The sequence below is a fragment of the Equus caballus genome, chromosome 24 (assembly GCF_041296265.1).
Source record: "Equus caballus isolate H_3958 breed thoroughbred chromosome 24, TB-T2T, whole genome shotgun sequence".
In the NCBI taxonomy this organism is placed as follows: Eukaryota; Metazoa; Chordata; class Mammalia; order Perissodactyla; family Equidae; genus Equus; species Equus caballus.
Window position 1 is genome coordinate 47,837,365 of NC_091707.1, and position 22,139 is coordinate 47,859,503.

At 49.3% G+C, this 22,139-nt stretch overlaps 1 protein-coding gene across 2 annotated transcripts in view; it reads right to left on the minus strand.

The window, feature by feature from the left end:
- FBLN5 (fibulin 5) overlaps window positions 1–22,139 on the minus strand; it is a 74,984-nt gene that overhangs the window by 16,108 nt on the left and 36,737 nt on the right. For both annotated transcript variants that reach the window (XM_001494595.7, XM_005605406.4), the window contains exons 5-7: window positions 9,565–9,687; window positions 6,101–6,217; window positions 2,327–2,446 (exon numbers count right to left, since the gene is read on the minus strand). In XM_001494595.7, the coding sequence (XP_001494645.3) occupies window positions 2,327–2,446; window positions 6,101–6,217; window positions 9,565–9,687 (360 nt within the window). The remainder of the gene's footprint in view (window positions 1–2,326; window positions 2,447–6,100; window positions 6,218–9,564; window positions 9,688–22,139) is intronic.

Genomic DNA, 22,139 nt, shown 5'->3' on the forward strand with positions numbered 1-22,139 from the left:
CTGGGATTTGAACCCAGCCAGCCGGCAGCCAGGTCCCACACTCGTCAACACAGCGCTGTGAGGTCTCCCTGAGGAAATCAGGCTCAGGACTTAAAATTGGTGCATTTGGGCAGTCCTGAGGTTGGGGGAATCCCCAGTGCAGGCGAGCTCCAGAGCAGATGGAGAGGGTAGCACTCATCTCCACCCCCCACTAGGCAGGGAGGGGCCCTCACAGACGCACTCAATTTATCCTGAGGTTGCAATCTCCAGACTTGACTAAGGGCTTGCGGTTCCATCCTCCACTGAAAAGCTGAAATCCAAGCCCGGTTTCCAGCAGGGAGCACACGTGAGGCCATTTTCACTCATCCATGTGAGAACCTACCACGGTTTCCAGGATCAGCTCGGCTTAGCAAATCCCTGAGGGACAAGGGGACACAGCCAGGAAAGGTCTGGTGCTGCCCAGAGGGGCTACACCAGCTGTGATAACACAGGGAGGGCAATGGTTTCTGGGAAAACGAGAAGTAAAGGAAGGTGAGTAAGTAGGGAGGGACAGTGACAATCACACTGCTATCCTGCACCAGCCCTAAAGCCCGCAAGGGCCAGGGGTCACTCCAAGTCTTAGGAAAATGGGCATCATGGTGAACATGGAGGACAAGACGATCATTCTGGGTAGAGTGAGCCAGCCAAAAATCCCTGCCAAAACACCAAGGATGTCAACTCCTTGAAAAGCCACAAGTGTCTTAGACTTAGAGAAAGTAAATTAACATGTAATGACACTTGGGTACACCAACTGGTTTAATCTTTATGACCACCCTATGAGGGTGTGTGTTCGTTTTTTAACAAATGAGGAAACTGAGGCTCAGGAAGAAACTTGGCCAAAGAAAGCACTAAACAGCAGAGTCAGAATTTGAACTCGGCTCCATCCGGCTCCAGAGTCACTCTGCTATACGGCCTCTGCAGATGGTCAGTAGACCCCTGTGGATGAGCAGGGAATCCTAGAGAAAAAACGAATTCCATCTCATAATGGTAAACTTCCCACCTCGTAGTCCCTTGGCCCCAATTCCCTAAGGAGTGCCGCAGGGGAAGTGAAATCTAGGAAGAAAGTAGCTGTTCATGCCTGAGGGTATTTTATTACTATTTCTGAGACTGACATTTAATCGGTCTAAGGCTGCCTGTAACTGCCTGCTCGCGGCTCTGGAGCTCCTGGCCCTAGGGAGAGACGCTCATTTGTTTCAGAGAACTCTGTCTCTGGACACTCCAGTCCTCAGTGAAGCCATCACACGAGTCTATTCATGACCTGGGTCAGTTCCTGTGACAATGAAACCCAGGATTAGGCAACTGTCCACTCCGCAGGACAAAAAGACTTTCACACCCTAGGGTATGGCCCACTTATTTTGAAAAACACAGCAATGCATCAGTAATTTGGACTGTGTTCATTTATAATTGCTGACGATGCCAAAAGTGGACGAAATGGAGTTGACTTTAATTCAACATTTACAAAAAACAGGGAAAGAAAGAAAGGAAGGCTGTACGAGAGAAAGAAAGAGCTATACGTGGCTCTGTGCAGGATGCGACAGGATTTACTTGAGTAAGGTGCTGTCCCCATTCTCAAGGAGTTGACAAGAACTCACAAGTTTCTTATGAGAAAGTCTAATAAGAAAATTATAATAGAGTCCACAAGCTAGCACGGGCAGAGGATCATAGCTTCTTGGTCTTGGAAGGAATTTATAAAAGCTCAACTAAGCCACCACATCCATGTTCTCACAACAAATTATTAGGAATGCATTCATTCAACAGTGAATCATTCATTCATTCATTCGAGAACTATTTATTGTGTGCTCACTATGTGCCAGGCCTGGAGCTAAGCACTGATTTTGTAGAGAGTTTAGAAGTTCCCAAAATGTTTGCACTTACATATATGATTGCCTTCGTTCAATGTCCCCTTCCCAATCCTACCCTGTGGATATGCTATTGTTTCTAGGTCACTGCTCTCCAGAAGTGCTATCCCCAGGACTTGAGTCACTGCTGGGTGAGGACAGAAAACTCAAACCAACATGCAAAACTGGGTGACTCCTCTCCCATTTCAACTCCGTCTCAGACCCTAAAGGGTAACTCCACTGGTTTTTGCATTGGGGTCAAATGACAAGGGAGAGGACTCCACTCCACCTTTCAGGAAGTGACTCATCTCTGTTTTGTGCAGTTGTGACCCCATTGCACTAGGAAATGTCCCAAAGTGGAGATGTGTCTGGGAAAAGAGAGGAAACACCTGTGAAGGAAGCCCTTGCCCTCCAGCCCCAACCCCGTGCCCCCAGCCCTGGTGGACGTCTTCAGTGTCAAAGCCCATTACCGCTGCAGTGGATACCGTCCTCCTCAAGTTCATATCCTGGGTCACAGCGGCAGATGAAAGAGCCATAGGTGTTGACGCAAGTTTGCACGCAGGGGTTCTCAGTTGCACACTCGTTCACGTCTATGGAAAGCAAAAGCACATCACTGACCATTCCGATAACAGAACATCCGCACTAACGAGGCAGAAAAACGTACTGGCAACAAAACCTACCACCACTAGGAGACGAGATTCACCGGTACCAAAGATCCCCATCCAGGACCTATCAGATTGAGAGCTCAGACCCCAAAGTGTTCACTGAAGGACCAGGGCCTCCATCCATATGTCCCTTCTTTGGTCACAAGTTGGGAAGGGCAGAAACAACATGTATACACATAATACACATGGACACACATGTGCCCATGTACACCTCCCAGTAAGTCCACTCTCCAAGGCTCATTCACAGGAATTTCTAGCAGCATCTGCTCTTTCCCATCACTGACTGCATTCCATCACCAATTAGCTCTTCCTTCACCATCACTGACTTCAAAATTTTGGGTAAACAGGTAAATAACCATGACAACTTTTATAATAACTCTATTTATGATTGCTATGGACTGAATTGTGTCCCTCCCCAAAATTCATATGTTGACGCCCTAACCCCCCAATGTGACTGTATTTGGAGAGGGAGCCTTTGGGAGGTGATTAAAGTTAAACAAAGTCATGTGGGTGGGGCCCTCATGATGGGATTAGTGTCCTTTAAGAAGAGACACCAGAGAGCTTTCTCTTGCTCTCTCTGCCACATGAGGACACAGCGAGAAGGCAGGCATCTACGAGCCAGGGAGAGGGCCCTCACAAGCACCCAGTCATGCTGGTACCTTGATCTTGGACTTCCAGCCTCCGAAACTGCAAGAAAATAAATTTCTGTTGTTGAAGCCCCCCAGTCTACGGTATTTCATCATGGCAGCCCAAGCTGACTGTGACAGTTACGCATGAATAATGTAACTAATTATTACAAAAGGATCTCACACTCACTGAATCCTTAAAACAACCCTGCTTCAGGACCATTTCCCCACGTTATGAGTTCAGTAGGTTAAGGAGAGGACCACAAAGGGGCACAAGGCAACTTTTAGGAGTGATGGAATAGTCATTATCTTGAGTGTGGTGATGGTTTCATGGGGGTATACATATGTCAAAGTCCATGAAATCATGCACCTTTAACACTGCAAGTCATTGTACACCAATTATACATCGATAATGATGCTTACATTTGTTTTAAGGTTGGCAGATGTGCCCAAGTCCCTAAGCTAACAAGGGCACAGTTGGAACTGGAAGATGCATCAGGGGTCTTTCCACAATACCCAAGAGGCATTCTACGCAGCTCATCGTGGGAGGGGGGTGCAGGGAGCCCCTTTCTACGCTGGCATTGGCTGACATGTTTTAAGCACACCCTGTCCCATGCTCCACATGCCAAGGACCAAAGTTCCAGCAGAGAGAATTTCTATCTTCTTCAAAAGTCCCGATAAACCTCGTAAGACTCTGAACAGAGATTTGAGCGTTTTCAGAGCTAAGAGCGTCCTCAGTGAGTGGCTGGAGAAGCTTTTCTTAAACAGGAGGGCTAACCCATGCTCACACAACCCCTGCTTCCTGGCATCTTCAGAGCTTTCAGAGGGGGAAAAAAAATAGAGGGTCGTGCAGGAGGGTCCAGCAGGGTGCCGGTCTCCCCTGGTGTCCAGGGGAGCTTGGAGGCTCCATCCAGGAGGACAGGAAGATGTCGTGGTGCCAGGCCACTGAGTGCAAGCTCAGGCAGGACAACACTGGTGCGTATAGGGCTGGCCTCCTCGGCTTCCGACCACACACTCGCCACGTCAAGATGAATGAGCGTGAGTCCCACCCTCTTGAAGCTCTCACTGCTTCTGCAGAGCAGCAGGACCCAAAGGAGCCTGTGGCCTGGGCCCTGGCTGCCCTTTCCTGCCAGCCCTGGGATGCACACGGGCCCTATGTTATCTGAATCCTGTGGGAGCAGACTATACCCCATTCTGACTTGCTGGACAGGAGGGCTGGACCTTTGATCCCACCCTCAACTCTGCCCGCTCCTGGCTACATGACTTTGGCCAAGTTGCTTAACCTTTTTGAGCCTCGATTTCCTCCTCTGGGAAGCAGGGCTCCAAACACCGGCCCTGCCTACCTCATTAGGCTGCTGTGGGGGTTCAGTGAGATCCACAGACGTGTCAGTGCTTTGAAGAATGTAAAGTGCTCTTCCTCGCATGAGATTACAAAAGCTGGAGGGAGTCTGTGTATCCTGTGCCCCCGGCGGGCCCTGCTGATGCAATTTCCCAGTGGCCCACTGCCCGTGTCCAGGCCTGGGTGCCGTTCCTGCTGCTTTATCGCACTGCTGGACTTGGCACTGCCAGGTGTGTTATCTGCTTCTTGTCGCAGGCCATCCCTGAGGCCTGAAGGACACATGGGCCTTTTGGCTCTGCTGCGCATGGCTGTTCCTCAGGGACCGAGCCAACTTCTGGGGGAAAACCTGGGCTGGCACCTCCAACCCCCGGCCTTGGCACAGAGAAGCCTGCATCTGCCCTAAGCCGCTTATCACAGCAGCAAGGGAAACCAGGCGCCTGCTCTCTGCTCCAGGGGGAAGGAAGGGCCCTGCTCTCCCAGCCCCTCAACCTACCAGCCCGGCCTCGGCTCTCAGAAGAAAATGACCTCTCCTGGCGAGAGGAACACAGTCGAGACTTCTTGGAACAATTAGCAGAACCAGCTTTGGAAGAGAGACTTACAAAAAATCCAGGATCAAACTCTTTAACGCACATGCCTTCCTGTTTACCCAAAGATTTTGATACGATTAAACTAATGGAGACACAATATCCTCCAACCAGCTGGCCAGGAGCCTGCCAGCCAGACCTCCAATGGTGTGACAAAGAAATGGGCCCTGCAAAACCTGGTGGCAGGCTCCAGACAAAGACCTCATTCTGCGTCTCCACCACTGCCTCCACCCTGGACAGAGCAGCTGCCAGGGACTGGAGGCCTGGGCGAGGGGAGGGGGTGGGGAGCCGGGGACCAGGCGGGACTTGCCTAATTCCTTGGATCTTAAGTCCCCCATTCACTTCCTGAGCAGAAGAAACCTTCAGATGGAAACCGAAATAGGCACATAGCTTGTTTTCTTACTTATCAGTATTTGAAGTGATCATGTGAATGTCAGAAAGTGCCTTTGTTTCATTCTGTTTTTGTGGGGAATACTGAGTAGTAGGGACGTAACAACCACCAGCAGACTCCTTGCTAAGTAACAGGCTCTCATAGCACAGGACGGAGGGAAAACTGGAGCAAGAGGCATCAGAATTGCCCATGAAATCCCTGCAGAAAATGTTAAATGTGTCTCTTTTGAAACTCATCAAAGGTCAGGAGTGGTGGTCAATTCATCAATTTCTGACCACCGTGCTTTAGGCCTCAGGAATCAAACATAGGCTACAGGACATGCAAGAGAAATTCTGATTAGTCAAGAAAGCTGGCAAGGCGCCTTCAGGAGAGCAGACACATGGAGAGAGGCAAATCCATGAAACCATCCCCTCCCAGCTGATGGATGACTGTGCTTCTAATCTCAGCAATACTCAGAGCACTTTCTGAGATGTTTCACATAACCTCTGTTCCCATCTCAGGTTTCTGTAAGCAACAGGGATGGGCCTGCAGTGACAATAAGTGGGAATACACTTTAACACCAACGTAAACTGCCAGACTCCAAAGAAGACAGCATCTAGTATTTCAAATTGTGTTCAAGTTATCATTCGCGTCACATACCTTGGCAAGACCTTCCATCCTCATTGAGGGTAAAACCAGGGTTGCATGTACAGGAATAGGATCCAGGAACATTCGCACACAGCTGCTGGCAGTAGCCGTAGCGACATTCATCAATGTCTGGAAACAGAAACGCAAACGAGGTAAGACGTTTCTTCTCAATCGCTGACGCCATCCTCAGCATCATCGTTGCCCATCTCTTCTGGAGCAGGGTCAAGAAGGGAAGCAAAGGGGAGCTAACGTGAAGACAGTACCTACTAAATGTCAGGGATGGTGCTACCCGCTGGATTCTGAGGCTTGATCTCCCTCTAACCCTCCCTGAGCCATCTCAGTCCTGTGAACACCTGAATCTATCTTGAAAGTTGTCAAAGAAATTTCTGCTTAGAGTGGAATGATGGGCAAGATGGCCTGTAAGATTTTTACCAACATTAGGATTCGACTCTAAGATTCTATATGAAGATTTCACTGCCCTGGGAAGTGAGGAGTTAGCTTACACTGTAAGAGGAATCCATAGCATTGCTCCACTAGGTTCCTTGCCAGTTCCATTAACAATGAATACGTCCAGCCGTCAGGAACAAGCGTGAGGGTAGGCCAGGACAAGATGGGTAGCACTACAGTCTGCAGACCTATGAATCCAGCAACACGAGGATGCTGGAGTTCACCTTGGATCTCCTCCTTGCACGAGAGCAGATAACCGCACCTATTTCAAACCACAGCTGGCCTTTCCTTAGCAAGCAGCTCTGTAGGTGAATGGATCCTTCTAGCAGAGCCGGGCAGTCTGAACTCAACTCCCTACTGATATGGGCCAGTCAATGGGAGCCTGATGTCATTGGGAAAGCACTTCCCAATACCCCAAGTTGACGGGCTGGCGAACTCACTCCTGTGGAATAGGATGTCTTGAATGAAGCCTACAGGTGGAGACCAAGTCCTCACCAATGCAAGCACCTGCTGTGACCAGCTGATCTGACTGTACCTGTAACCGGTCCTTATCTCATCCCCACCTCCCCCTAAATGTTCCCTCCCTGGTGCCCCACTTCCTGTGGAACCAGGGTCCACCCAAGGCTCTGGAGGTCAGCTCAGCTGTCTCTGTGCCTGGGTTCTACCACCTACCACCAGAAAAGACCCTGCCTCCACCTTATGCATTGTTCAGCCCACCGCAGAGGCTGTGCCTGCCCTTATGATTCCTCTTTTTCTCTGAGTCGCAGCTACTTCTAACCTGGCCCACCCCACTGCCCACTGAGAGCTACGCAGACCTGCCTGGAAAGCACACCGACTTGTGCAGTTGCTGGTCCTGACCTCTTCCTAGGGTGCAGTTGGGCATATCACCATGGCTAGGGAGGCAGCAGGGGGAGAAGAGGGCATCGTGTGCCCAGGGTTAACTTGGAGGAAAGGTAGCCCCCAGCCCCTTATTTTTCTGCAAAAGCAACGCCTCCAGAGGGCACAGAGAGGGTGGTAGAGAGCAGGTAACTTGTGTTTTGAAAGAGAAAGATGAATTTGGCCAAGGGAAGGCATGAATTCAGCCACAAGTAGGAAAGGTCTTCACTTCGAATGTGAAGTGTGAGCAGACTGTGCGTGTGGCACCATGTTAGGCCTCCAGGAGCATCCTTCCCCAAGCTTCACGCTCTGTGGAAGAGAAGAACCCTTCCAGCTGGAGGAATGTCCCAGTTGCTGGCCCCCCTCAGATGGGGAGGGGTTTCCTGGCCTTCAGGTCTCTATAATCCCACCTGTGTGTCCTGGTCACCTGGTCCTCTCTAGCACCCCCTTGTGGTGGAAAAAACTGGACTGAGAAACAGGAGACAGATTTTAGACCCAACTCGTTCTAACTTAGTCCAAAATGTTCCTCCTCTTTGAGTCTCAGTTTCCAACTCTATAAAAGTTGGATGACATAATATCTAACATCCCTTCCAGCTCTGAAATTCTACATATTAAGTTCCCATTCAAATAACTCACACCGATCTGCTTATGTTCAAATCAGTGGCATCAAATTTTCCATAATAGCTGAGGTTGGTTAAAATGCACAGGGACCATGATATTCACAAATGCCCATGTGCAGCCAGCTCTTCGGTGCATTCCTGGGAAGGAGAACCAAGCCAAGTCTAGGCTGGCTTATCAGGCCCCGAGGATGCTTCGGACAGGGCTCCAGGGCAGACCGAAATTCTGTCTCAATCAAGAGAGACTTGGAAAGAAGAACCGTTTTTTCTCTTGTTTCCATGATGTTGTTTGGATTTCTCAGCTCCTCCAGGACTGACTTTCAGGCAACAGAATAGTGTCTTAGAGAATTTAAACTGGCAGGGCTTTTCCAAGAAAACACAGCATAGAAATCACATCCTAGAAATAGAAATTGAAGTGACAGCTAGAGATTGCTATGAATTCATTCACTTGGCTCCACCAAAAACTAGAGGGAAGAAAGGAAAATAATCCTGCAGGAAAAATAAACAGAGGGATCATATAGCAGATGCCAACTGCGAGGGACAAAATTCTCAATAGGCAATGACCGGCTCCTTAGGAGTAAAAAGACCACCGCTCGCGGGGCAGCCGTGGGGGTGGCTGTGGTGAGTGCTGGGAGGCAATGATGGAATCTGATGGTCACATTTGAGACTTGGAACGTTCTGTGACTAAGCAGAAGTGTTCCCTTCTCTGAGTACGACTTTTTTTTTTTTTTTTTAAGACTTTATTGTTTCCTTTTTCTCCCCAAAGCCCCCCGGTACATAGTTGTGTATTCTTCGTTGTGGGTTCTTCTAGTTGTGGCATGTGGGACGCTGCCTCAGCGTGGTCTGCTGAGCAGTGCCATGTCCGCGCCCAGGATTCGAACTAACGAAACACTGGGTCACGTGCAGCGGAGCGCGCGAACTTAACCACTCGGCCACGGGGCCAGCCCCCGACTTTTTTTTTTTTTTTTTAATTAAGATTGGCACCTGGGCTAACAACTGTTGCCAATCTTTTTTTTTTCTTTCTGCTTTATCTCCCCAACCCCACCCTGTACACAGTTGTATATCTTAGTTGCAGGTCCTTCTAGTTGTGGGATGTGGGACGCCGCCTCAACGTGGCCTGACGAGCGGTGCCATGTCCGCGCCCAGGATCCAAACCCTGGGCCGCCGCAGCAGAGCGTGCAAACTTAACCACTCAGCCACGGAGCTGGCCCCCTGAGTATGACTTCTAACTAGCACAAAATAATCATTCCCTCTGTCACTTTCTGCCTTGAATAGAAACTTCCTGAAGGCAGGAAGGTGTAGGTAAAATAAAACATAAGCCCTTAAAAAAATACATTCAAAAACTCTGATGATGACATGACAGTGACGGTGGACAACTGATTTTAAAGGATGGTGCTACGTATAAGTTCCTTAGCTTTCTACCTCCCCCAAAGAAAAGCCCCTTGCTGTTAGGCCACGCAGTTACACCCGCATTTTGCAATACAATGGGCAACCGCTAACTTCCGAGAGTCCCTGGGAGCCCCAGAGAGCGCTTACCTAAGCACTGGCCTTCCAGAAGCCAATAACCGTCGGTGCAGGAGCACGTATACCCTCCTTCGGTGTTGATGCAAATCTGGGTAGGGTTGCACTGGTGGGAATCTGTTGCACACTCGTCCACATCTGTAACACAGACAAATTCCGAAGAATGTCACCTCCGTCTATCCAGAGCCCTGGAACCACCAGAGGTGCCAGCTGCTGCTTGACTGGCTGGGAAGCAGTTGATAATGTCTCTGGGTTACACCCAAGGAGATGGAAGCCCCTCCCTGATAGGGACCACTAGGAGACACTGACCTTCCCCTGGAGGGGGCAGAGCTAGTCTGCTCCCCTGAATCCACAAAAAGAAATGGGCAGGAAGAGAACACACCTCCTTAGGCACCCTCCTGCCATCCTATGCCGTCATTCTCTGAAAGCAGGTCACCTCGATAATAAACATTACTTGATCTAGAAATGCGTATTGTATTGGGCTTATCCATTCGTGTATTAAACAGGGGTCTGCTGTGTACCTACAGTGTGCACAGAGCTGTGATAAACACCTCTGAGAACATAACGGAAGAAAAAGAAACGCCCCTGCCAACAGGAGCTGGTCGTCGAGTCACTTGATTGCGTCCAGCCATGAAAATCTTTCAGCCTGCGGCTCCGGCTCCTTCCCGAAGCTTCACGGAGGCCTCCAGCCTGCCCTTGCCTCTGGAGCTCCGGGGGCTCATCTCTCGCTGCCCTCCGCTCACACTGGGTCTCTCTACGCTGCTACATGGTGCTGCGACATCTCTCTGGCGGGATGCAGGCATTTGTGTCCAATTCAGTCACTTCTCCTCAACTGAGAGCTTCAGAGCATAGAGACCAAGCTGTATTCATGGTCATATTTCTCAAGACATCAGCTGTACACAGTCAGCACTCAAAACTGTTTGTTTTCATTGAAACAAATCCTTCTTCCTTTCTCCCCACGCTGCACTTTAGGGACAGCGCTCGGAATCCTGGAACAGGACCTCCTGACGCCACACTCTCACTTGGACCTGGAGGAGGAGACTTGCCCTGAACATTCGTCTAGAAATTCGCTCCACAAGGCTTCACCGGGCACCTGGATCAGCCTGGCCTGACTCCACCGCCCGTCCTCCTGGTCAGTCCTGCCCTCACCTGTCTGCGCCCCCCTTATTACTGCAGACAGGGTTTGCTCAGCGATATCTTCTCCCCATCTCTCCTGAATGGACCATCGTGCAGTTGGCAATACTATTACAAGCTGCCATTCACTGAGCCTGCACAGCGTGCCGACACCGCACGTATGTTACCACATTTGTTCTCACAATCGCCCTGTGCGGTGGGCTCGTGATCCCCAGTTTACTGACGGAAAAACTATGGTGAAGGAGCTAATGAGCCCCCAGCCAAGAGCTGAGCCCAGGCCTCCCCGCCTGCCTGCCTCCAAGCTCCCTCTGTGTGGGAATGAAGGAGGTCCCGTCACCCGAGACCAAGCAGGTTCAGGAGAGACAGGCAGGCTGTTGCTGCCTTTTCCTGGCCCTCCGGGAAAATCGTCTACCTCTTGACATTGCAGATCGCAGACTAAGGGGGTGGGGAGGCCTAGGGCCCCAAAGTGTAAGCTGCTTGAGGGCGGCCTCGTGCAGCCCAGGGCTTGGCCCGCTGTGTGCTCAGGAAGCGAGCACAGCTGACTCAGGGAAAAATTTGGCCAGGTAAGCAATGGTTTCTTGGGTTCCAGCGACATCACCGCAATCTGCAACCACCCACATTCAACAAGTAATACCAACAACACTGATCAATTCCCATCCCACCCCCAAATAACCAGGTGTCTGGGCATTGCAGGGAGCCAGGCTTCAGTTCTCCAAACATGAACAGCCTCCAAGACCCTGGTCCCAAGCTGGTGGCAGCCTCCGCCCAACCCCGATGTGTTGAAGATGTGAGCCTCAGTGGCAACGACCCAGCCCTGTTCTCAGCTGCAAGAGCTCCTGCCTCTGCCCTTGGCCTCCCTTCCACCCCTAGCTCTGCCCACCCAGCACAGCCTCCCAGGGGAACCTGGGATAATGCTTGGCAGGCAGCCGCTCCTGCTCAGATCCATAGTGAAGCCTATGATAATAAATAATGCCACTATCGGCCGGCGCCTATTTACATATTTCCAGCGGGAAGTGATGGATGGCAATTGTACCCTGGGAACAACATAGCCTTAGGAATTTGTGCTCTTTTTCCTGCCTTGAAGGGAATGAAGGGCGAGGGGTACCCAAGGGGGAGGCGAGCTGTTAGAGAGAGAGCAAGTTTCCGAGGCTCTGTGTCTGCGTCCCTTATGGTGCACACAGTGTGCCCGTGAAGTCCTGCAGAAAGAAAACAGTCACTTGTGAGTGGACCAGACTGGGCTCAGCAGGGCAGGCGGGGCCTAAATGTGTGCACACGTGTGTGCACGAACACACACACAGGCACACGCAAAATATTCAGGCCTAGAAACAAAATCTTTCCAGTTCATTTAAAAACTCCACCACTGTTACTGAGTTCAAGAATTAACTCCGTCAGACTGCGTTTCTGTTGATGCTGTTCGAAACACTCAATTTGTAACTTTCTCTAACTCATTGAATAGACTGTCAATATAAACATATTTTGAGAACTCAATAAGTCCCTGGAGTTTTATGGGGGGGGGGGTGTCTCATCTTTATATCTTCAAAACATACCTGGTATAATGCTGTGTCCACAGCAAACGTCAAATACTATTTGGTGAATGAATGAATGAATGAATGAATACACGAGCAACAGACATCCATGCCTTTAAGCCCCCAGACAAGTTTTTCCCAGCCAACTTGCTGACAAGACCGTTTTGGTGTGTGGAGTTTAACAACCACCACCCCCATCAAAAACCACCATCGGCTTACGCACCTGGTGGAGCTGAAACTGGAAATGTTCACACTGTGGGTTCCACACAGGGCTAAGAGATGCATCGCACATTCCAGCTCACAGCTGAATTGCTTACATTCAATACATTCGACTTAAATAACAGAAGGAAAAATACATCAAACCACTCCAAGGACATTCTTTGGCAAAGCATCCTTTTCTGCATCAGTGGAAAAGCACAAGTTACAGCAACCTGAGTAAGTGTCATTATCCTCGTAGGCAAACCATGCCTGCTATTTCTGTTCCTTTTCTGTGTGATGTTTAGGAAGAGTTTCCTAAGAGAAAAGAACGCTCGGTTCATTCAATCATTTATTCGCTTATTCATTCTTTATGTTCCACTGTGGCTCTGTGTGTCCTCCAAACCTTCAGGCCACTTGGAAGAGACAGCATGGAGCAGAGTCCCTCCAGCTGTATTGTTCCCAGAATCCTTATGCCGGCTCCCTGCCTCCCTCCTGGGGGCTGCAGCCCTGGGCAGCCGCCTGGGCACTGGGAGGAGTCCACCACAGCAGCCACGACTCGTCTCTCCCCAGGGGGGGTCCATCTGCTGTCCAGGCGACCCGCGTCCTGGCAACTGGAGGCAGGAGCTCGCTGACTTCTCCAGAACCTGGCAGCAGATCAAAGCCCAGCACTGTGCCCGCCCAGGAAGAAATCGTCCTCTGCGTTGAGTGGCACAGCTCTGCTGACCCACGGAGCTTTGTCAGAGCTGTCACCCCTTCCTTCAGACGTCCCTTCAATGGAAACTTTCTCAATCTGAAACAACTGCTCACCCAGGAAAGTCGTCAAAACCAGTCAACCTCATCTCCTCGATGCCCTCCCAGGAGGCCACGGGCAGAAGTGGGCTCCAGGGCCTCAGGACAGCGGTTCACACATTAGGGATTCTCATTTAGGATGTCATATGGCTAGCTATGTCTCACGTCACCAGCCAGACAGAAAGCTTTGTGTGGACAGGTGCACTAAGGCAACGTGAATAAAGAATGTCCTTCGAACCCAGTTAAGATCTCACAGAGGCACCAGATGGAGGCACCGGCCTCAAGACATCAGAATACACGACCCAACAACCCAGGACAACAAAGCAAACCGAATCTTCCAGGCTGACTCAAGGGAGAACATGGGGAGGGGCCGCAGGCCACAAAGCTACTGGCAGTTTTAGCCCTTGGAGCAGGAGTCTGGGATGGAAGCAATTGGTGACGCGCAGCCCTCTCTATGTCAGATGAGTTCCCGCAGGACTCCGTGGGTATGCACGGGAGGCTTACGCCAATGATATGGCTTCCTGGGGGTGGGCTGCTTCTCAGAAACAGCGCTCAACGCACTTTTCTGTCCCATGTCAAACTAATGGTTCCAAGTATGATCTTAGTGTAACGCACAGGTTATCTAAAAATCTCTATAGGTAGGCACGACAGACTTAATGGAATGCCATAAGTATGCATAAATACGAATATAAATAATATGCATCGGTATGCCAGCTATTTATTATATTTGAATGTACATACTATATACATACATGCATTTGCATTTCAGCATTTATTCCTGAAGGCTAAGAGGAAAATACTTAAACTGTTTTCATAACACAAATTCTAATTGAGACAAAATGTCCTTTAAAAACTGTAAAACAAAACAAAAACTAGTGGTTCCCCGTGTCCCCAGGGAGAACATTTCGTAGGCCATTCTCCCAGCAGCAAAGTTTAAAAGAAAAAACGACCCGAGGGCTAAGACGTCCCCCAGAAAGGATTAGTGGGCAAAAGAATAAGAACGACGGGGGGGGGGGGGGGGGGGGGGGGGGGGCGGTGAGCAGGCAGAGCTGGGTGTGAATCTAGATTTTCGCACTTAATGCCTGAGTATTACTGAGCCTGTTCTTAACCTCTCGGATCCTCGGGAGTTCTATAGAATAGAGCGATGGCAGCCCGCCTCCTAGGCTGCCAGGAGAGTTCATAAGTTAACGTGGGTATGGGCCCCAACACCACTGTCTGACCCATAGTAGGTACCCAGAAAATTCTAGCCCCCTTCCCTGGTGAGGTGCTCTTTCTAACAGGCTGAGAAGGACAGGGGAAAGCTTGGCTTCTGCCTGCTGCCAGCTGCATTCTGGGATTCACCACAGAGGCCAGGATGACAGCACCGGGGATAGCGGGCTGTCAGGCATGGTTAGTTCTATGGTTCAACCACAGCCATGTGGAGACTTCTCTAGAGCCCCAGACACATGGCAGGAGGTTGGAACAAAAAGTGACAAAAGGTAGGGTCCATTCCTTCACTGGGTCTCAGTTTCTACCTCCACACTTGGGCGCTATGGCTCCCACCTATGATTCTATCATTACAGACCTCCGAAAACCCAAGGGTTTGCGTCTTACTGAATTCCACACTCAAATATGATCACCCTTTGCTCCATCTCTGATGCTTCCCTCTTCCCGTGTCTTCTCTTCTCCAATACTGTGAATAAACTGCCTTTGCGAGCCTGTGTCCACAACCTCCGCGGAACGTCTCTGTTCTTGTGTGAGAATGGCCATCCGCCAACGGGAAACATTCTCACTGGGTGACACTGGGAGAAACTGTCCAAAAGTCTCTGGAAGGCTACACCTTTCCAAAGGCCTCCACTAGTCCTTTTTTGGACACAGCAAAATCATTTCCTTGGTAGTAAATTTTTACCCAGTGAAGCAACATGTTTCCCCAGACCGTTCTTGTTCCTTCCTCGCTCAAGCTAATGGGGCTTGATAAGAAAGAAGAAAATAACAATGACACATTCCTGTGCCTCCAGTTGAAGCCAGTTTCAGGCCTGCTGCTGGGCTGGGTCAGTGCCATTTTTCAGCGAGACAAGCCCAGCCAAGGTTGGAAGCTACACAGGACCGACTTCCCCACACCTGCTTAATTAACGATCTCAGCGTTTGAGAACTCGCTTGTTGAATTCCCAGGACATCTGCACTCCATGTGTCTTAGGGGTCCTGGGCAATCATTAGAAACCAGATCTTTTCGTGTTTACAGCACTTTTTCCAACGCTTGATACGAAGCCTAGAATACAAAGCCTGCTCATGTTGTGCCTCTAATTAGGCAACTATATGTGGTCCCTTTACCGGACAACAAAACATCCTTTCCTCTTGGAGGAAACCAGCTGAACGCAGGTTCCAACCTCTCCATGGATTCTATTTTTCTATCTTTAAAGCAAGAGCTTGGAGGAGAGTTCTGAAAAGCCTCTTCTAGCTGCGACTTCTACAGAAACAAACTATTCAACTAATAGGGCTCACATTGTTTAGCTCTTGCGTAATTATTTTCACCCAGAGCGCTTTGTAAACACCAGCTGACTCGGGTTGCTTTCAAACTGGGCAGTGAATTGGCCAAGCCCAGTCAACTTTTGCCAACGTATGAGCGCTCACTGCACTTGTGGGGGCTGGGGAGGGGAGGAGGACGCTTATGTTCCCTTTTGAGCATCATGCATCAAATGGTCCTGAGAGTAACGGGACAAGGCTGCTTATGGCCAATCTAGATATGGGGTTTTTTTTAATAGGGCATGAGGCTTTAGTCATTATTGTGATTGTAAACCAGACAAACATGGAGCTCAAACTAGATTTCCATTTATTAAAATTCTTGCCATTTGTCCATCCACAGAGAAGGATTTTTGAACTTACACAAGCCAGTGGTTCCCAAACCTAGCCACCCAAGAGAATCACCTGCCTAAATGAGAACGTCTGGGGTTAAGGCTTGGAAAGCTATTCAAAGCTACCTAAATGGTTTCAATGCAAAACCATATCTGGACTTGCTGTGCCAGACAAATACTTCTCAAACTTCAATGTGCATATGAATCAGTGGGGATCTTGTTAAAATGCAGGGTCTAACTTGGTAGATTCTGCATTTCTAACAAGCTCCCAGGTGATGCCAATGCTGCTGGCCCAGGGGCCACACTTTGTGCAGCTGGGTGCTAGATGATGGTGAGTGGTATTTGGGTCTGTATCCATGCAACGTGGTCAGAGTTTAAGAAGCTATTCAAGGGAATAATTCCCTAGGAGGGAATTTAAGTGTTCAAAACTCAAGATGGGGATTCATAACCGGATTTTTCTCTAAGACCAACCTGCTGGTTACAATTGTATTGCGATTTTAGAGTCTTATTTAAAAAGTTCCCAGCACAGTCTAAATCATACAATGCTTTTCTGGTGTGCAGACATGGCCATTATTGAATTCCAGCCTGCAGCAGGCGGTGCCTACTGTTGCAATGCTCTGGGCTAGTGGATTGTGTGCCTTTAAAGGTTCTCCCTGGGGCCAGCCTGGTGGCGCAGGGGTTAAGTTCACACGTTCTGCTTCGGCGGCCCGGGGGTTCACTGCTTCGGATTCCAGGTGTCCACATGGCACCGCTTGGCAAGCCATACTGTGGTAGGCGTCCTACACATAAAGTAGAGGAAGATGGGCATGGATGTTAGCTCAGGGCCAGTCTTCCTCAGCAAAAAGAGGAGGATTGGCAGCAGATGTCAGCTCAGAGCTAATCTTCCTCAAAAAAAAAAAGTTCTCCTTCCTTTTAGTTTATTGGTGGGGTCTTGATTTCCTATGAGTGAATTCAGTTCCCTGAATCTTAACTAACTTTTTGGAAATGCTGATCCCAAAGTGAAGATAAAAAGTGCAACAGATTCCAATTAGGAGAAAGGGCAACGTCTTTCTTCCAATACAGACCATCCCTTTCTCACGAACACAGTCGGTAAACACCGCAGCTCTTGAATCCTGTCGGCTCCACGACACCTCCCCGCAGGCTCCTCCTCTTAGTTCCCTCCAAACCTGTCCCTCCCGCGCCTCCTGACCGCCATGCATCCTCAGCGTCATGGTCTGTGATCCCCACACCCACCTCTGCCGTCTCAGTTAATGGCGTCACCATTTCCCCGTGTCCTGGGCTAGAAACCTCAGCCATCCCTCAATCCTCCCCCCTCCACTCCTTACTCTCACACGATTCTTCTGCAAATCTTGCAAATTCCCTTCTTTCTTTACATCCCTTACCCCGAAAGACTCCAAGGCCTCACTGTCTTTTCTCTAAATGATGGTAATAACTTCCTTACTAGTCTGCTGGCCCGCACTCCCCTCAAAAGCAAGCTAAACACGACCTCCAGAACCATCCAACGCATGCAAAGGATCACGTGACTCTACTACTGCCCTCCTTAGAAACCTCACAGCTTTCTTTTACACCTCGGCAACAGAGCACGTCGAGCCTGCTTTTATACTCAAACATGTGCTATAGCCTGTTTCACAGCACTGCATGTTGTATTACAGTTAGCTGTGAGTTTCTTGAAAGCAAGAAATGGGTCTGTTTCACATTTGTATCTCAAGCACCTAACAGCACCTGGCATGATAGAGAGTATGGAAGTGAATTATGTCAGAAATGAAGATACTTTGTTCTGGAACTTTTCTGAAGGCAAGAGGGGAAAGTCAGTTAAGCCACGGGACACCCGAGGAAATCAGCTCAGCCAACCACCTCTGCTGTGGCCCATATCGCATCTCTGTGGGGTGGGGGAATCTGGCGGACAGCTCCAGCCCAGCAGAGCCTCAGACCCCTTTGCAGGAGCAGAGGCCTTATTCCCATCCCAGTCTTCACCCAGGGCTGATACGACAGTGTCCTGAACCTCCAGAGGCTTTGACGCAACATGTGCTTGGCCTGATGGAGTAAGTTACACTTCCTCTTTCCTCCTATGGAGCCAGGCGATCCAGACAAGGAAGAAGTTTATTCTCAACAACCACAGGAGGGAGGAACTTCAGAGGAGGAGAAGGTACACCTTCTTCCTGGCCTCAAAATGGGCACCAACAGGCCCTCTTGGGGCACAACTGGGAAATCCAGTCCATTTTTCAGGCTCAAGACAAAAGCCTCAGCCTGGTGAGGCTGTGAGAGTCCCCAGGTGTGCAAATTCATGCCGAGGAAGCAATCAGCCCAAGGTCAGCCACCAACGTGGCCTGCCAGGTCCCTCTCAGAGCATGCTGATGAAATCTCCATGTGTTCTCTTCCCCACGCCTGGGGTCGGAAACCCCGCTACCCGTTCTGACTCCATCACCACCGCACCAGGGTGCCCTGTGCATGTCACTGACGCTCAGCATTTGCTTCCTAGTCTCTGAAATGGGGCCACCATCACCTGGCCTCCTAGGGCCTGCAGGCTACTGGGGAAGACGGACGATGAACACGAACGAGTTGGGGGGGGCCTTGCAGAGGGCTCTGAGGACACATAACTGGCAGTGTCCCGAATCCGGGAGGTAAGGGCAGGTCTCGGCACAGGCAAACGATGTGGGGGAGTGGTTCCTTCATATACACCCATTCTCAGAACCCCAGGTCAAGGGAGGGAAGTGACAGATGGCTCTTTCAACATAACAAGTTATAAGCAAGAGTCCGGCAGGTGATTAAAAATCTAGATATTTCATCCTGAGACCAACCTACTATGCTGGTCTCCTCTCCTGCCCCCACCCGTCCACCCTGGTGTGGTCCAAAGCTCCCTGCTGCCCGTCTCTAGCAGATGACCCCAGCATATCAGACAATAACTGTTGAAGCTACAACCCCACAGGTGAAACCTCAGGGGATGGGAAGAAGAGGTGGAAAGCATGCAGGGCCCATGGGGCTGCGGGAGAGGACGCCAGAGAGAGCGAGTCCTGGAGATAATATCTCCTGGCTGAGGGGGGCCACGGAGTCCCCTGAGAGTCTGGAAGTGAGGGCCCCACCCCAAACAGCACAGGGCTGAAACAGCCACGCCTGCTCCCCACCACCCTTTGGACTTGATAAGAGTTAAATTATATCACTTGAACCTAAAATAAATATTTGAACCGATTAAACACTTTTCAGGATTGCGTGTTTACCCAGCTGATAGAACAGGGGCCACTTCTTTCCATCCACCCCGCTGTGGTCACTAGCAGATGCCCCGATTTCTGTGGTGTGGAAGGCAGGGAGGTGAAGGAGCCACATGTGGGGCCAAGCAACTAACTGACCTGCCAGGCCACTCTGGTCCTCCCTCCCGCCATAAAGAGCATAGAACCCAGGTCCCAGTGCCAATAGCACAGCAACACAGCATTCATTTATGCCACACACATTCAGTGTACGCCACACACAGCCAACACTGTTGTAGGTACCAGGGACTCAAGATAAATGACACATGGGCCATGTCTATTTACCGTCCAGATAAGGGAGCAGGTAATCCCAATTCAGTATGGTAAGTGTCACGCTGGAGAGAAGAATGGGGGCCCTCCAGGAGGAACAGGCTTCCCAGGAAAGGAGATGCTTGGGTGAATCTGGATGGATGATGTGGCAGAGGCTGCCACAACTGGGTATTGTCCTCCAATATCCAATCTCCCAACTAAAGACGAGGTTTTTCAGCTTCCTTTACAGTGAAGTGTGGCTATGTGACTAAATTCTGGCCAGTGAGACTTAAGTGAAAACAATATGTAATAATTTCTGAATCATGCTTTAAAAGAATGAGTGTGTGGTCCCCTTGTCACTTCTCTCCTCCCTTTGGCTGGGATGTAGGTGTGATGACGAGAGCTAGAGCAGCTGTCTTGGATCTAGAGGTGAAAACCACACATTAAGTTTGGCCAAGCCACCTTACCAGCCCTGAAAACACCTGCCTCTGGACTGCACCATCAGAGAGAATTTAAATTCTCTCTTATCTAAACCAATGTGTTGAAAGTCTCTTTGTTATAGCAGCTTAGCTCGTATACTAATACAAATGAATAGGAGTTAGCTAAAAAAAGTGGATGGGGAAGGACATGTGCAAAGGCACAGAGGCATGGGAGGCACAGCACATTCAGAGAGCCAAGCACAGTTAACATGAGCAGACTATACATGGGGGAGCGTGGTGAGTACAGAGGGAGTGAAATGGAGATGACAGCCCATTTATAAAACTGTGCCAAGCTAAGGACGCTGGAGGAGGAGGAAGAGAATGGGAGCAGAAAGAAGCGGAAAAGGAAAAGAAAAGAAAAAATGAAGAGATGAGGAGGAGGGAAAAAGAGGAAGGAGAGGAAAGATAAAAACACAGCCATCCTCTTCTGCATGTGGGAACTTGTATTTGTTCTCCGTTGACGCCCACAAAAGTCCTAGCCCTTTGTAGTTCTGCCAAAATTAGCATCAAGTTTTATGTTTTGATGAACTCTGAGTTAGCTTCAATCAGAACAATTTGACTTTTTTTTTTTTTTAAAGCCACAATAAGGTGAGTCCAAAAAAAATGTAGTCTCTGATTCTAAACGGTTGAGTCAAGAGTCTGTTCATGAGATTCACTCATTTGGGTTCTTAAAAAATGCTTTTTTAAGAGAGTTGCAGTAGTGGAAAAAATTATAATAAAAAACAATAAAAACAAATAGCCCAATGTAACGCCCCAGTGACTACCACCTTTCTCCGTGCCCTCGTGCCACAGACTTCCTAGACGTTGTGGTCTACAATCACTGCTCTGCTCCACACCTCCCACTCTCTCTGTAGCCCACTCCAATCAGACATCCATCTCTTTCAATTCTACCACAGCCTTTCTCATCAAGGTCACAATGACCTCCACAACGTCAAATCCAACGGTTCACGTTCATCCTTCACCACTTCTTAGTAGCATCTGGCACAGTCAATCTCCTCCTTCTTCTTTAAAGACTTTCTTCATTAGGCTCCAGGATCCCACCCTCTCCTGGTCTGGGGCCTTCCCTAAGGTTATCCTGGTAGTCAGTATGAGTGGATCAGGACACAACTCAAGCCTTTCTATTTGAACGCAGTCTGCTCTTGATCCTCACCCCCTAGGAGACCCAGAGCCTTGCACAGAGAAAACAAGTCAATAAGCATTTGCTGAACTAAAAACTGCTGCCTATGGCAGAATTTTACAACTAGAAAGAATTTAGAAACCAGCTAGTCCCATGTTTCTCTACCTTGGCTGTACATCTGTATTACGCGAGAAGCTCTAACATAGATTATAGAAGCCCCCCCACCCCAGACCAGTTACATCACAACCCCCAGGAAGAGCCAAGGCAGATTTTAAGGCACAGCTAGATTAACTACTGATCTAGCCCGACGGTGCACATTAGAATCTCCTTGGAGGCTTGTTTTTTAAAAAGAACTAGAGCTCTTGATTCAAAGGGTCTAGAGAAAGTCCCAGGGGTCAGTATTCGTAACAGGCATCCCAGCTGATGCTGCTGGAAGGGTCCACACTTGCAAAAACACTGGTCTAGTCCAACCACAAGACCGAGCGACTGGAGGGCAGGAGCCACGTTGTATTTAGCTTCACAGCCCCTACTCCAAGCACAGTGCCTGGCACAGAATACTCACTTAGAAACTAGTTGCTCACCTCACACCCATCAGGATGGCTGCTATCAAAAAAGAAAAAGAAAAGAACAGCGTTGGTGAGGATGTGGAGAAATTGATCCCGTGAGCACTTTTGGTGGGAATGCAAAATGGCGCAGCTGCTGTGGAAAGCATTATGGTGGCTCGTCAAAAAGTTAAACATAGAATTAGCATATGATCCAGCAATTCAAATTCAGGGTAGATATACAAAATAACTGAAATATATACAAAATAAGCAGGGTTCTTGAAGAGATATTTGCACACCCATGTTCATAGCAGCACTACTCATAATAACCAAGAGGTGGAAGCAACCCCAATGTTCATCGAAGGGTGAGGGGCTCAACAACATGTGGTAGATACATGTGATAGAATATTAGTCAGCCTTAAAAAGGAGGGAAATTCTAACATATGCTGCAACACGGATGAACCTTGAGGACATCCTACTAGT